Below are 12,493 nucleotides of genomic sequence, written 5' to 3'. Positions count from 1 at the left end.
TAAAATTGGCTGGGGCCTTTATTTTTTTTGGGCAAATGGTTTTATTCCTGGCTGGAACGTGTTCAAAAGTTGGCACAGCACACACAGAGAAAATGTTCCTTTTAATTTCCTCGTAGGAGCCAGGTGGAAGACGGAGAGAGGGGTTTTGTGTCTGCCCTCTAACACAGGGGTCTCCAACCTTGGCAACTTTAAGACTTGTGGACCAACTCCCAGAATTCTGGGAGTTGAAGTCCACAAATCTTAAAAGTTGCCAAGGTTGAGGACCCCTGCTCTAACAGGTAGAATGGAAGACTCCGCCCACTCTGACTCCCTGGGAAGCCAAAATATTATATTCTTTCACAGCCTGCTCCGTTTGCAAGACCATCACATCAATCCCATGCTTCCTCAGATACTCCACTGTGGCTGGCGGGACCTGGGGGGGGTGGGAGAGAAAAAAAACCAATGAAAATCTGTGGCATCGTTGGAGCAATTTTCTTTATTAAAATAGAATTAACCCACTTTTACATCTATAGCAGAACCTCAAACATGTTTACCATTGATTAAAAAGGAAGCGTGCTGGTGCAACAGGGTGTAAGGACATAAAAATAACCCTACAGGATCAGGTAAAGCTTCAAACGTGGCCCTTTTATGACTTGTGGACTTCAACTCCCAGAATTCCTCAGCCAGGCATGTTGGCTGAGGAATTCTGGAAGTCCACAAGTCATCAAGGGGCCATAGTTCCCCCATGCTGGCTGAGGAATTCTGGGAATTGAAGTCCGCAAGTTATGGAGGGGCCATAGTTCCCCCATGCTGGCTGAGGAATTCTGGGAGTTGAAGTCTGCAAGTCATGAAGGGGCCATAGTTTCCCCATGCTGGCTCAGGAATTCTGGGAGTTGAAGTCCGCGAGTCATGAAGGGGCCATAGTTCCCTCATGCTGGCACAGGAATTGTGGGAGTTGAAGTCTGCAAGTCATAAAAGAGCCATAGTTCCCTCATGCCGGCTTAGGAATTCTGGGAGTTGAAGTCCGCAAGTCATGAAGGGGCCATAGTTCCCTCATGCTGACTCAGGAATTCTGGGAGTTGAAGTCCACAAGTCATAAAAGGGCCAACTTTGAAGACCCCTGAGGTAAAATGTCAGTAATTTCGAAATTGTTATTAAGCCGTACAGCACTACAGCTTCAGTACAGGCAGGCCTCGACGTAATGACCACAATGGAGCCCACAATTTCTGTTGCTGAGCGAGATGGTTGTTAGGTGAGCTTTGCCCCATTTTATGACCTTTCTTGCCATGGTTCTTAAGCGAATTGCTGCAGTAGTTGTTAGTAACACGGTGGTGAACTGAATCTGGCTTCCCCCAATGACTTTGCTTGTCAGAAGGTCGCCAAAAGGGATCACGTGACCCTGGGGACATGGCAACCGTCGTAAATATGAGTCAGTTGCCAAGCGTCTGAATTTTGATCGTGGGGCCACAGAGATGTTGTCATAAGTGTGGCAAACCTGTTATAAGTCACTTTTTTCAGGGCTGTTAACGCTGAACGGTCACTAAAATTGTAGGTCCAGGACTGCCTGTCGTTCAAATGGACCCCCTTTCCTTTCCCTTTCCTTTCCTTCCCTTCTTTTCTCCTCACCTTTCCTTCCTTTTCCATCCCTTTCCTTCCCATCCTTTTCTTTTCCCTTCCCCTCTCCTTCCCATCTTTTTCCTTCCCCTTCCCTTTCCTTCCCCTCCCCTCCCCTCCCCTTTCCTTTTTTTCCCCATCCTTTTCTTTTCCCTTCCCCTCTCCTTCCCTTCCCATCTTTTTCCTTCCCCTCCCCTCCCCTTTCCTTCCCCTCCATTTCCTTCCCCTCCTTTTCCTTCCCCTCCCCTCCCCTTTCCTTTTCTTCCCATCCTTTTCCTTTCCTTTCCCCTCACCTTTCCTTCCTTTTCCATCCCTTTGCTTCCTATCCTTTTCTCTTCCCCTCTCCTTCCCTTCCCATCCCTTTCCTTTCCCCTTCCCTTTCCTTCTGCTCCTTTTCCTTCCCATCCTTTTCCTTTCCTCTCCCCCTTCCTTCCCTTTCTTTTCCCTTCCCCTCTCCTTCCCTTCCCATCTTTTTCCTCTCCTTCCCTTCCCATCCTATTCCTCTCCCCTCCCTTTTCCTTTCCTTTCCTTCCTTCCTCCTTCCCTCCCCTCCAATCTTCTTCCTTTCCCCTTCCCCTTCCTTTCTCCCCAATACTAAAGAAAAAAGAGATGGGGCAATCTTGAATTCCCCCCCCCTCCTTTCTGTTCATGCCAGCCTGATATTTACAGAACGGTCACTGAATTGAATTCCTATCTCAAGGCCACCTCAATACTCCTCCATACCCCAACGACCAACTCCCTCCATCGTTTTTTTTTTTTCTCCCTCCCAGTCAGACTCCGTTAGGCCCCCACAAAGGTGAGGGAGACGCATCCTTTCTCACCCTCGATCCCCTCCAGCCGATAACCCAGAAAGCTCTGCAACCACCCAGAGGTCTCAAGGAGCCTTCAAGACTGACCGTCCTTAACAGAGCTCTTTCCCAAGAGTTTGACGGCCGTCATCCCCTCCGAACTCCATTCAAGGGATCGGCCGTAACCCCGCACCCCGGAAGGTATTCCAAGCTGCTGATGGGTTTGCAAGGGCCCCACAAGTGATCTTACTACATTTGGTGATCAGCTAAACTTGCCAATGCGGGTCTTGGGCTGTAATAACTGAAGCATGGTGTGTCCAGGTTAGAATAGACTGGAGCTGGAAGGGACCTTGGAGGTCTTCTAGTCCAGCCCCCTGGAACCTATAACATCTCAAGACAGGTGATTGTCCAGTCTCTTTTTGAAAACCTCCAGCGATGGGGCGCCCACGATTTCTGTTCTACTGCTTGATTGTCCTCACTGTCAGGAAGTTTCTCCTCAATTTCAGGTTGCTTCTCTCCTTGGTCAATTTCCATCCATTATTCTTTGACCTGCCTTCAGGTGTTTCGGAGAATAGGTTGATCCCCCTCCTGTGTGTGGCAGCCCCTGAGATATTGGGAGACTGCTATCATGTCTACCCCTGGTCCTTCACTTCCCTAGACTAACCATGCCCAGTTCCTTCAGCCGTTCTTCATATGTTTTAGCCTCCAGTCCCCTAATCATCTTTGTTGCTCTTCTCTGCTTTGATGAATACAGATTATTCTCGCCTAGCGGGGAAGCAGATCCTTGCTCAGGGCTCATCTCACCTGAGAAAACCTACCTGCAAGGCCTCGCTCATGCCCCGACCGATGACTAATGTTTTCACATCCTTTTCAAGAACTTCTTTCACATCTGCAGGCTGAACTCCAGGGACATGCTGGGTAGGGGGAAAAAAAAGAGACGTTAAGGGGAGATGGTTTTGCCATGGCACCAAATTAATACGGGAAGGTCCTCGACCAGTGATGGGATTCAGCCGGTTCGCATCAGTTTGGCAGAACCGGTAGCTAATTTTTGCTGCATTCGGAGAACCGGCGGGCTTCCAGAAATCCAGTCTAGGCCTGCCGGACGTGTGTGGATGTCACTTCTGGAAGTCTGTTTTAGGCCTCAAAGACCTGGAGGCCTCCCAGGCCTAGAACAGTCCAGCGGAAGTGCGTGGATGCCACTTCCGGAAGTCTGTTCTAGGCCTCAAAGACCTGGAGGCCTCCCAGCCCTAGAACAGTCCAGCGGAAGTGCGTGGATGCCACTTCCGGAAGTCTGTTCTAGGCCTCAAAGACCTGGAGGCCTCCCAGCCCTAGAACAGTCCAGCGGAAGTGCGTGGATGCCACTTTTGGAAGTCTGTTCTAGGCCTCAAAGACCTGGAGGAGGCCTCCCAGGCCTAGAACGGCCCACCGGAAGTGCGTGGATGCCACTTCCGGAAGTCCGTTCTAGGCCTCAGAGGCCCAGGCCTGCATCGAATAAGAGAACCGGTTGTTCAAGTATTTGAATTCCACCACTGTCCTCGACGTACGAGCACGACTGAGCCCAGAATCGATGTTGCTAAGTGAAAAATCCATGGAGTGACTCTTGCCCCATTTGATGACTTTTCCTGCCATATTTGTTAAGGGAATGACTGCAGTTGTTAAATTAGGAACAGGGTGGTTGAGTGAATCTGGCTTCCCCCATTGACTTTGCTTGTCAGAAGGTCGCAAAAGGGGATCACATGACCCCGGGACACTGCCAACCATCATAAATACGAGTCAGTCACCAAGCATCTGAACTTTGATCACATGACAGTGGGGATCACATGATCTGGGACACTGGAATTGTCATAAATATGATCCCAGTTGTCAAGCATCTGAATGTAAATCATGTGATCACGGGGAGGCTGCAGCAGTCATAAGTGTGGAAAACGATCGTGAGACACTTTTTTCAGTGCCGTTGGAACGTCGAACGGTCATTAAATGAAATGTTGTAAGTTGAGAACTACCTGTGTTGATTTCACTAGAACTGGGGGGAGCGCAGGTTGAGAATTGCCACCCTTCAAGGATCAACCTGGAACTTCATGGCTCCTTCTGCTGTAGTGGAGGCAGGGAAGCTTCTGCAGCCCTTTTGATGATACAGATACAGATAGTCCTTGACTTACAACCATTCGTTTAGTGGCCGTTTGAAATTACCACAGTACTGGAAAAAAAAAAAGACAGTCTGACCAGCTCAAGGTTGACTCAGCCTTTCCTCCTTCCGAGGTAGGTAAAATGAGGACCCAGATTGTTGGGGGGGGGGGGAAATATGCTGATTCTGTAAACTGCTTAGAGAGGGCTGTAAAGCATTATAAAGTAGTATATAAGTCTAAGGCCTATTGGGAAGGAGGGAAGGGAGGGAGGGAGGGAGGGAGGAGCTGTGATGGTGCAATAGTTAGAATGCAGCATTGCAGGGCCATAAAGCACTGTGAAGCGGTATATAAGTTTAACCTTGTATATATGCATATAAGTTTAAATGTTATTGGGAAGGGAGGAAGGGAAGGAAAAAAGGAGAGGGAAGGAAGGAAGGTAGAAAGGGAGGAAGGAAGGGTGGGAAGGAAAGGAAGGATAGAAAGGAAGGGAGAAAGGGAAAGGAAGGAACGGAAGGAAGGTAGAAAGGAAGGGAGGGAGGGAGGGAAGGAAAGGAAGGAGGGTAGAAAGGGGAGGGAAGGAAGGGAGGGAGGGAAGGAAGGCATAGCGCCATAGTGGTTAGAATGCAGTACTGCAGGCTAATTCTGCCGACTGCCAGCAGTTTGATCCTGACCTGCTGAAGGTTGACTCAGCCTTCCCTTCTTCTGAGGTCAGTAAAATGAGGACCCAGATTGTTGGGGGCACATATGCGCGCGCACCCACCCACACCCACACCAGTCAGCTTTTTCTACTTATCCCTATTCCCAAACCCTTTTGTAGAATCTGATTCCACGAAGCAGAAGAATTTAAGTGTTTTACTGGCCTGATTTCCCACTGATCGAATTAACCTCTTCTGGTAAATGACAGCTTTGTTGAGGCAGATCTGACTTTTTTTTTTTAAGCCTGTTTGCTTATTTCCCTTCTGCCTTCTCATTGTAATTTGTATGCAAATTTGCATAATAAACTACTGCAGCCTTCCGGCTCTGCAGCTGCTCCTAGTAGGCCTGTGGGTGTGCGTGAGTATGTTTATTTTTAACAAGCTTTTATTTATTAATTTCCATTTTAATCAACATTTGAAATCAGCCTTCTCCCTCACAGAGGGACTCTGGGACGTGTGCCAATAAAATAACATAAAAATAGTTATTTTTAATTTTTTTTCTCTATATCCAAAGGAAGGATGAATTAAAAACCAATTATTAAAAAAAAAGTTCATTAAAATCATCCCACAGCCTAAAGTAGCGGTAGGCAACCTTGGCTCTTTTATGACTCATGGACTTCAACTCCCAGAATTCCTGAGCCAGCCATGCTGAGGGGAAAGGGAGAGGTTTCCAAGCTGAGCCATGCTGGCTCAGGAATTCTGGGAGTTGAAGTCCACGAGTCATGAGGGGCCATAGTTCCCCCATGCTGGCTGAGGAATTCTGGGAGTTGAAGTCCACGAATCATAAAGGGGCCATAGTTCCCCCATGCTGGCTGAGGAATTCTGGGAGTTGAAGTCCACGAGTCATGAAGGGGCCATAGTTCCCCCATGATGGCTCAGAAATTCTGGGAGTTGAAGTCCACAGGTCATGAGGGGGCCATAGTTCCCCCATGCTGGCTGAGGAATTCTGGGAGTTGAAGTCCACGAGTCATGAAGGGGCCATAGTTCCTCCATGATGGCTCAGGAATTCTGGGAGTTGAAGTCCACAAGTCATAAAGGGGCCATAGTTCTCCCAAGCTGGCTCAGGAATTCTGGGAGTTGAAGTCCACATCTCTTAAAGTACCCAAGGCTGAGAAACAGTGGGCTAGGCCAGGGGTAGGCAACCTTGGCTCTTTTATAACTCGTGGACTTCAACTCCCAGAATTCCTGAGCCAACGTGGCTCAGCTTGGAAACCTCTCCCTTTCCCCTCAGCATGGCTGGCTCAGGAATTCTGGGAGTTGAAGTCCACAAGTCATGAAGGGGCCATAGTTTCCCCATGCTGGCTCAGGAATTCTGGGAGTTGAAGTCCATGAGTCATAAAACAGCCAAGGTTGCCTACCCCTGGCCTAAAGGAACAAGTCCAGTCTTCTGAGGAAGGAAGTGCCAGGAGGGGATGCATGGAAGGTGAAAAATTTTTTTAAGATGCGATTAGACTTCCATTCCGTTGTTTTTTTTTAATCCAAAAATCACTGTGCAGGGATTTATTTTTTTCTCAGTGGGGCGGGGGGAAATGACAATTGATAAAGAAAGAATCGGTGTCTGAACAAGGCGCAAGGAAAACATTTTTCTCCCACCTCTAAAAACTGTAGCCTCCTTTTAACAGTGACCCATTACAATTCTGTGGGGAAAAAGAAAAGAAAAAAAAAAAGGGATTTTAATGTATAGGTAGGTAGTCCTCACATGATCCAGGACACTGCCACCGTCATAAGATAAGATAAGATAACCTTTATTGTCATTTTTTTTACTGTGGGCACAACAGCACACATCAAAAATGAAATTTAGTTGCCTGCTCTCAAAGTAAAAAAACACATACATGACATACACCTAAGCATATTATACTATACATACCTAAACACATGTCAGTTGCCACACATCTGAAGTCTGATCACGTGACCATAGGGAGGCTAATACAATCATTAAGTGTGAAAAACAATGGTAAGTCGCTTTTTTTGGTGGTGGTGGTAGTAACTTCAGTCACTAAATGAACTGTTTTAAGTAAGGCAAGCACCACCTGTATACATGGCCATCTAAAACTCAGTTTAAATGTCCCAGTTGTCACGGATAATAAGTTTGTGTGTCTTTACCCGAAAGAAAAAAACATTTTTATTCAATTTGGGGTAATTTATCCAGGTTTGGGAAGAAGGGGGAATATCCATTGTTCTTTTACTATTCTGCCTCACGTAGAGAAGGCTACTAGGTTCCACTTGACACAGACAGAGAACTCGATGAATAAGTCAAAACAAAGATTGCTTTGATTCCAGGTATCCTCAAAACATTAACTCACGGTTATGTAGTAGGTAGTTCTTCCAGAATGTAGGTAGTAATATGGACTCATTTCACAGGTAAAAGCACAATGGATTTCCCCCTTCTGCGTGTAAACCTTACATGTTGCTAGAGATCTCAGCCCAGCCACTCCCATAGGACCAGCGTCTGAGGTCTCAGGACACCCAGTGGCTTTTACACAGGAGTCATCGCAAAATGAACTTCTTCACAGGCTGTAAATTCAGCCTCCTTCCCCTCAACGTCCAGACCCGGCTGCAGGTAGCAGGAACAGCGTGACAAGAGTTGGAAGGGACCTTGGAGGTCATCTAGTCCAACCTGCTGCTCAAGCATGAGAAAAAGACTCTAGGCCAGACATGTCAAACACAAGGCCCGGGGGCCGGATGCGGCCTGCGAAGTGGTTTCATGTGGCCTGTGAAGGCATCCTGGAAACAATGAGGGAACGGCCCCTGCTGCCTTGCCCTGGCCCAAACCGGCCGGGAGCCAATGTACAATTTTGTGGTGGCCATCTATGCTGAAACGCATTCAGTCTTAGCTCCACAAGGCTGTCTGGAAACAGCGAGGAACCACCCCCTGCCGCGTTGGCCCCGCCTCCTGGGTGCATGCTGGGGAGGTGTCCCCCTTTGTGAGAAATGCAGAAATGGACCATGCCTTGGTGCTTGCCCCAGTCCCACCCCCTTCTGCCAGAGACCGTCAGATCTGTCCCACTCCTGCCCAGGCCCCCACAGGCACCCTTGACGCAAACGATGTAGAGCTGGCCATGCCCACGCAGTAGGCCACATCTCCCCCCCCCCGAGGGCAACAGCAATGCTGATGCGACCCTCAGTGAAATTGAGTTTGACACCCCTGGTCTAGATGAACTATAGGATTAACTAACAGCTAAAACTACATTACTCATAAGCCATCTCTTAAGGAAACAGCGTTTAACCCTCTAAATGTTAACTGCTTTAACATACAGTTCTTAAGCTAACTGACTGGTCCAACATAGGAAGCATGTGCAGGAATCAGATAAGATGGAGGCCACATTTTTTCTAGCTTGCTTAACCGCAGGCTCTGAGGGAATTCCCAAGTCTCACTCCTTTTGGCTGGACAAAGCTGGGATTCTTTCTGGGGCATCAAACTGCCTGACGATGACAAAGGAGACCCCAAAGGAATTCTCCCAGGATGGGCCAAGATACCTACCTCCGTGCCTGTTTCTCTCCAATCCCATGTCCGGCTGCCTCCAGGCCACACTTTACAGTCTTTATAGGTAGTGGGGCAGCCTCTCACGGTCATCCGTCCCCATGAGAGGGAGGCAATTTCGGGGGAAGACATAGCCGGGTGGATGTCTGAAAGGGAGAGAGAAGAATAAGAGTTAAAACAGTGTTTCCCAAACTTGACAATTTTAAGGCATGAGGACTTCAACTCCCAGAATTCCTGAGCCTGCATAGCTGGGAGTTGAAGTCCACAGGTCCTAAAGTTGCCTTAATTGCTGACTTCTAAAATAACCCATCAAAGAGAAGGAGATAGGCTTTTTAAGTTCTAGGATGCACGAACAGAGGGACAGAATCAAGATCACGGGAAGTGTTAATACCACTTTGCAAGGCCTTGGTAAGGCCACGCTTAGAATCCGGCATCCAGTTTTAGTCCCCACCATGTAAAAAAGATGTTGAGAGTCTACAAAGAGTGCAGAGAAGAGCAACAAAAATGATAACATATTGCTGGAATTGGGTATGTCTAGTTTAATGAACAGAAGGGCAAGGGGGGACATGATAGCAGTGTTCCAGTATCTCAGGGGCTGCCCCAAAGAAGAGAGAGTCAAGCTATTCTCCAAAGCCCCTGAAGGCAGGAGAAGAATCAACAGATGGAAACTAATCAAGGAGAGAAGCAACCTGGAACTAAGGAGAAACTTCCTGACAGTTAGAATAATTAACCAGTGGAACTGCTTGTCTCCAGGAGCTGTGAATTTTAACTAATTTGACATCTTATTACAGTGGTTCTCAACCTGTGGGTCAGGACCCCATTTGGGGTTGAACAACCATTTCACAGGGGTCGCCAAACAACGCAGTCCGCCATTTTCTTCCCCCTTTTCCTTAGCTGTGCTACTCCCTTTTATTCTATTGGCTTTTGAAAGCCAATAGAATAGACTCTCTTGAATAGAGTCTAATTCTATTGGCTTTCAAAAGCCAATAGGAATTGTCCAAGCTGTCTCTGCCCTGCTGAGCCTGCCAAAAGTCCCATTCTGCAAACGGTGCTGCACCAGTTGAGTAGTCCTGTACTCCATCTATTCTATTCTGTTCTGTTCTGTTCTGTTCTGTTCTGTTCTGTTCTCTGTTCTCTGTTCTATTTTATTCTATTACCATATTTTACAACCTGCCTGTTTTAGTGTTATTTTATTTATTTGTCAAATTTCTACACTGGCCATTCCAGCTGAAGGGACTCTAGGCGGTTTGTACAGGCTGTCCTCGACTTACAACAGTTTGTTTAGTGACTGTTTAAAGTTACAACGGCACTGAGAAAAGTGACTTGTGACCGATTTTCACACTTAACGACCATTGCAGCGTCCCCCCAGGTCCTGTGATGAAAATTCAAGACGCTCGGCAACTGACTCGTATTTATGACAGTTGCAGTGTCCCCGGGGGTCACGTGATCTCCTTTTGTGACCTTCTGACCAGCAAAGCCCATGGGGGAGAACCAAACTCACTTAACAACCATCTTACTAATTTAGCATGTGCAGTCATTCACTTAAGAACTGTGGTCGTAAAATGGGGCAAATTTACTTAACAACAGTCTCGCTTCCCAACAGAAATCTTGGGGCTCGATTGTGGCCGTAAGTCGAGGACTGTTTTGTATTCCAAAGGCAGCTGACAAGCCCTCCCACCCAAGAAGGCGGCCCTCCACAGATCCGCCAGACTACAGTTCCCATCATCCACAGCGTGGGGGTTTGTAGTCCGCTCACCTGTCCAGGCCACGGACCTGTCGCTCCCCTGTCCGGGAGGAAACGCCCCCTCATGCCCCTCATTGGCCAAAGGCGATGTGACAAACACGGGCCGCGCCCACTAACAAACCTCTCCATAACATCGGGCCTCCCCGCTTTTCACACCCCTCCCCGGGGCACGCGCGCCACTTACGGCCAGGCCCCCTTTTTGTGGGGCGGGCGGAGTCTCGGCGGCCGCCTCCCTCGAGCCTTCTACTATGATTGGGCCCCTTTCTATGTCGCCGCCGGCGAGATTGGCTCAGGCGGCGTTCTCTCCCCGCCCCTTTCCCCTTCTGCCCCCCTCCCCTCCCCTCCCCGCCCCTCCCCTGGCCTCCCCAACGCAAGCGTCGTTTTGGTTCCTGTGTCAATCAGCCCGAAGGGCTAACCAACGAGAGAGCGGGGCCAGCTCTGCGGGCCGCTCTTTCCCAGCGCTCCCGCCCTTTCGCGGCGCCTCTCCTCGCCTCCTCTCGCGGGGCCTGACGGGAGAATGCCGCCGGGAGGAGGTGGGGCAGGCCTCTTCCCGTCACAGCGCCCCCTGCCTTCCTCCTCCGCGCGCCCGCCGGACCCGCCTCTCCCCCTCCTCCTCCTCCTCCTCCTCCATCCATCCTCTCAGGTTCCAAGATGGCGGCTGCGGCGGCGGCGGCGGCGGCTCCCCCCTCCCCGCCTTTCCCCGCCGCCCCGCCGTCGTCGGAGGGCTCGCCCTGCCCGGGCTCGTGGCCCAACTTCGCCGTCGTCTGCTCCTTCCTGGAGAGGTACGGCGCCCTCCTCGACCTGCCCGACCTGCCCTTCCCGGAGCTGGAGCGCGTCTTGCAGCCGCCGCAGGAGCCCGGCGAGCAAGGTAAGCCCAGCCCAGCCCGGCCGCCTCCCTCAGCCGCGGGCCCGAGCGGCTCCTGGGAGCACGAGCGGGCCTTCGAAGCCTCGCCGGGCCCGCTTCGCTTTTCTCCGGGCCGCCGCCGCCGCCGCTTCTCGTGGCCTGGCCGGGCCTGCCTCTCGCGTTGCCGGGGTGAGCCGCCTCCTTTCTCTCGGCCTCGGGGGGCGTCGGGCCCTTTTGTCCTGCTCCGTCGGGGGCTTCGCCTCGCAACCTTGCTTGGATCGGGCCGCTCCGGCCGGGCTTCCCGCGGGCGCTGCGTTCGCACGAGACGCCGACCCGGGTCGGCCCCTGAGGGACTCCCGGGCTCCAAGGAGCAGCCAGACCGGGGGGGGTCCCTCCTGCTGCCCCGGCCGCCTTCAGATAAATAGGAACTGAGCAGCTGGGGGGGGGGCGGAGAGAAGGGGATGATGGGCACGTAGTGGAACATGGGTACAAGATTCCTCTTTCCTCTGACTCTGACCTGCCAGTGCTCCTTATCTTCCTGGTACTCTGGCATCTCTCTGCTGTATTCTTATAAATGTTATTGTTATTGTATTAATATTTTTATCCTGCCTTTTATAGGTATAAATGTGTGCATGTGTTTGTGTATACGTATATACATATGTATTTACATGTATATATACATGTATACGTATATATGTATGTATATGTACATGTATATATTTGTATACTTGTAAATATGTATGTATATGTATATACATGTATATGTGTGTATGTTGTGTAGATGGATGGATGGATAGATAGATAGATAGATAGATAGATAGATAGATAGATAGATAGATAGATAGATAGATAATATAATAATACAGCAGAGAGATGCCAGAGTACCAGGAAGATCGGATTCCCCAAAGCAGGGAGCACTTGCTGGTCAAAAGAAAGAGGAATCTTGTACCCATCTTCCACTACATGCCCATTATCCCCTCCCCAAGCGGATGGATGGATACACACACATACATATATATGTATAACTCAGGGCAATGAATGCAGGTAGTCCTCAACCTATGACCACAATTGAGCCCAACATTTATATTGCAAAGTGAAACGTTTGTTCAGTGAGTTTTCCCCCATGTTGCGACCTTTCTTGCCACAGTTGTTAAGTGAATCGTTGCAGTTGTTAAGTTAGTAACAGGGTGGTTAAGTGAATCTGGTTTCCCCGTCGATTTTG

At 49.5% G+C, this 12,493-nt stretch overlaps 1 protein-coding gene across 2 annotated transcripts; it reads right to left on the bottom strand.

Moving 5' to 3' along the window:
- On the bottom strand, positions 1-10,635 carry AAMDC (adipogenesis associated Mth938 domain containing). Of its 2 annotated transcripts, none has more exons than XM_039370046.1 (4): positions 10,612-10,635; positions 8,684-8,829; positions 3,200-3,295; positions 1-412 (listed from the first exon to the last, which is right to left on the bottom strand). In XM_039370046.1, exons 2-4 carry the CDS (start codon positions 8,813-8,815, stop codon positions 272-274), a joined length of 369 nt encoding a protein of 122 aa, XP_039225980.1. In that variant the 5' UTR covers positions 8,816-8,829; positions 10,612-10,635; the 3' UTR covers positions 1-271. The 2 variants fall into 2 exon arrangements, with proteins under 2 accessions (XP_039225980.1, XP_039225979.1); XM_039370045.1 differs by lacking the exon at positions 10,612-10,635 and adding an exon at positions 10,440-10,595.
- Between the last annotated feature and the right edge of the window lie 1,858 nt (positions 10,636-12,493).

This window comes from Crotalus tigris, unplaced genomic scaffold, assembly GCF_016545835.1.
Source record: "Crotalus tigris isolate CLP2741 ecotype Arizona unplaced genomic scaffold, ASM1654583v1 scf7180000021352.268788, whole genome shotgun sequence".
Lineage (NCBI taxonomy): Eukaryota > Metazoa > Chordata > Lepidosauria > Squamata > Viperidae > Crotalus > Crotalus tigris.
The sequence above is the reverse complement of the archived record's forward strand: the minus strand, read 5'-3'. Positions and strand labels throughout refer to the sequence as shown.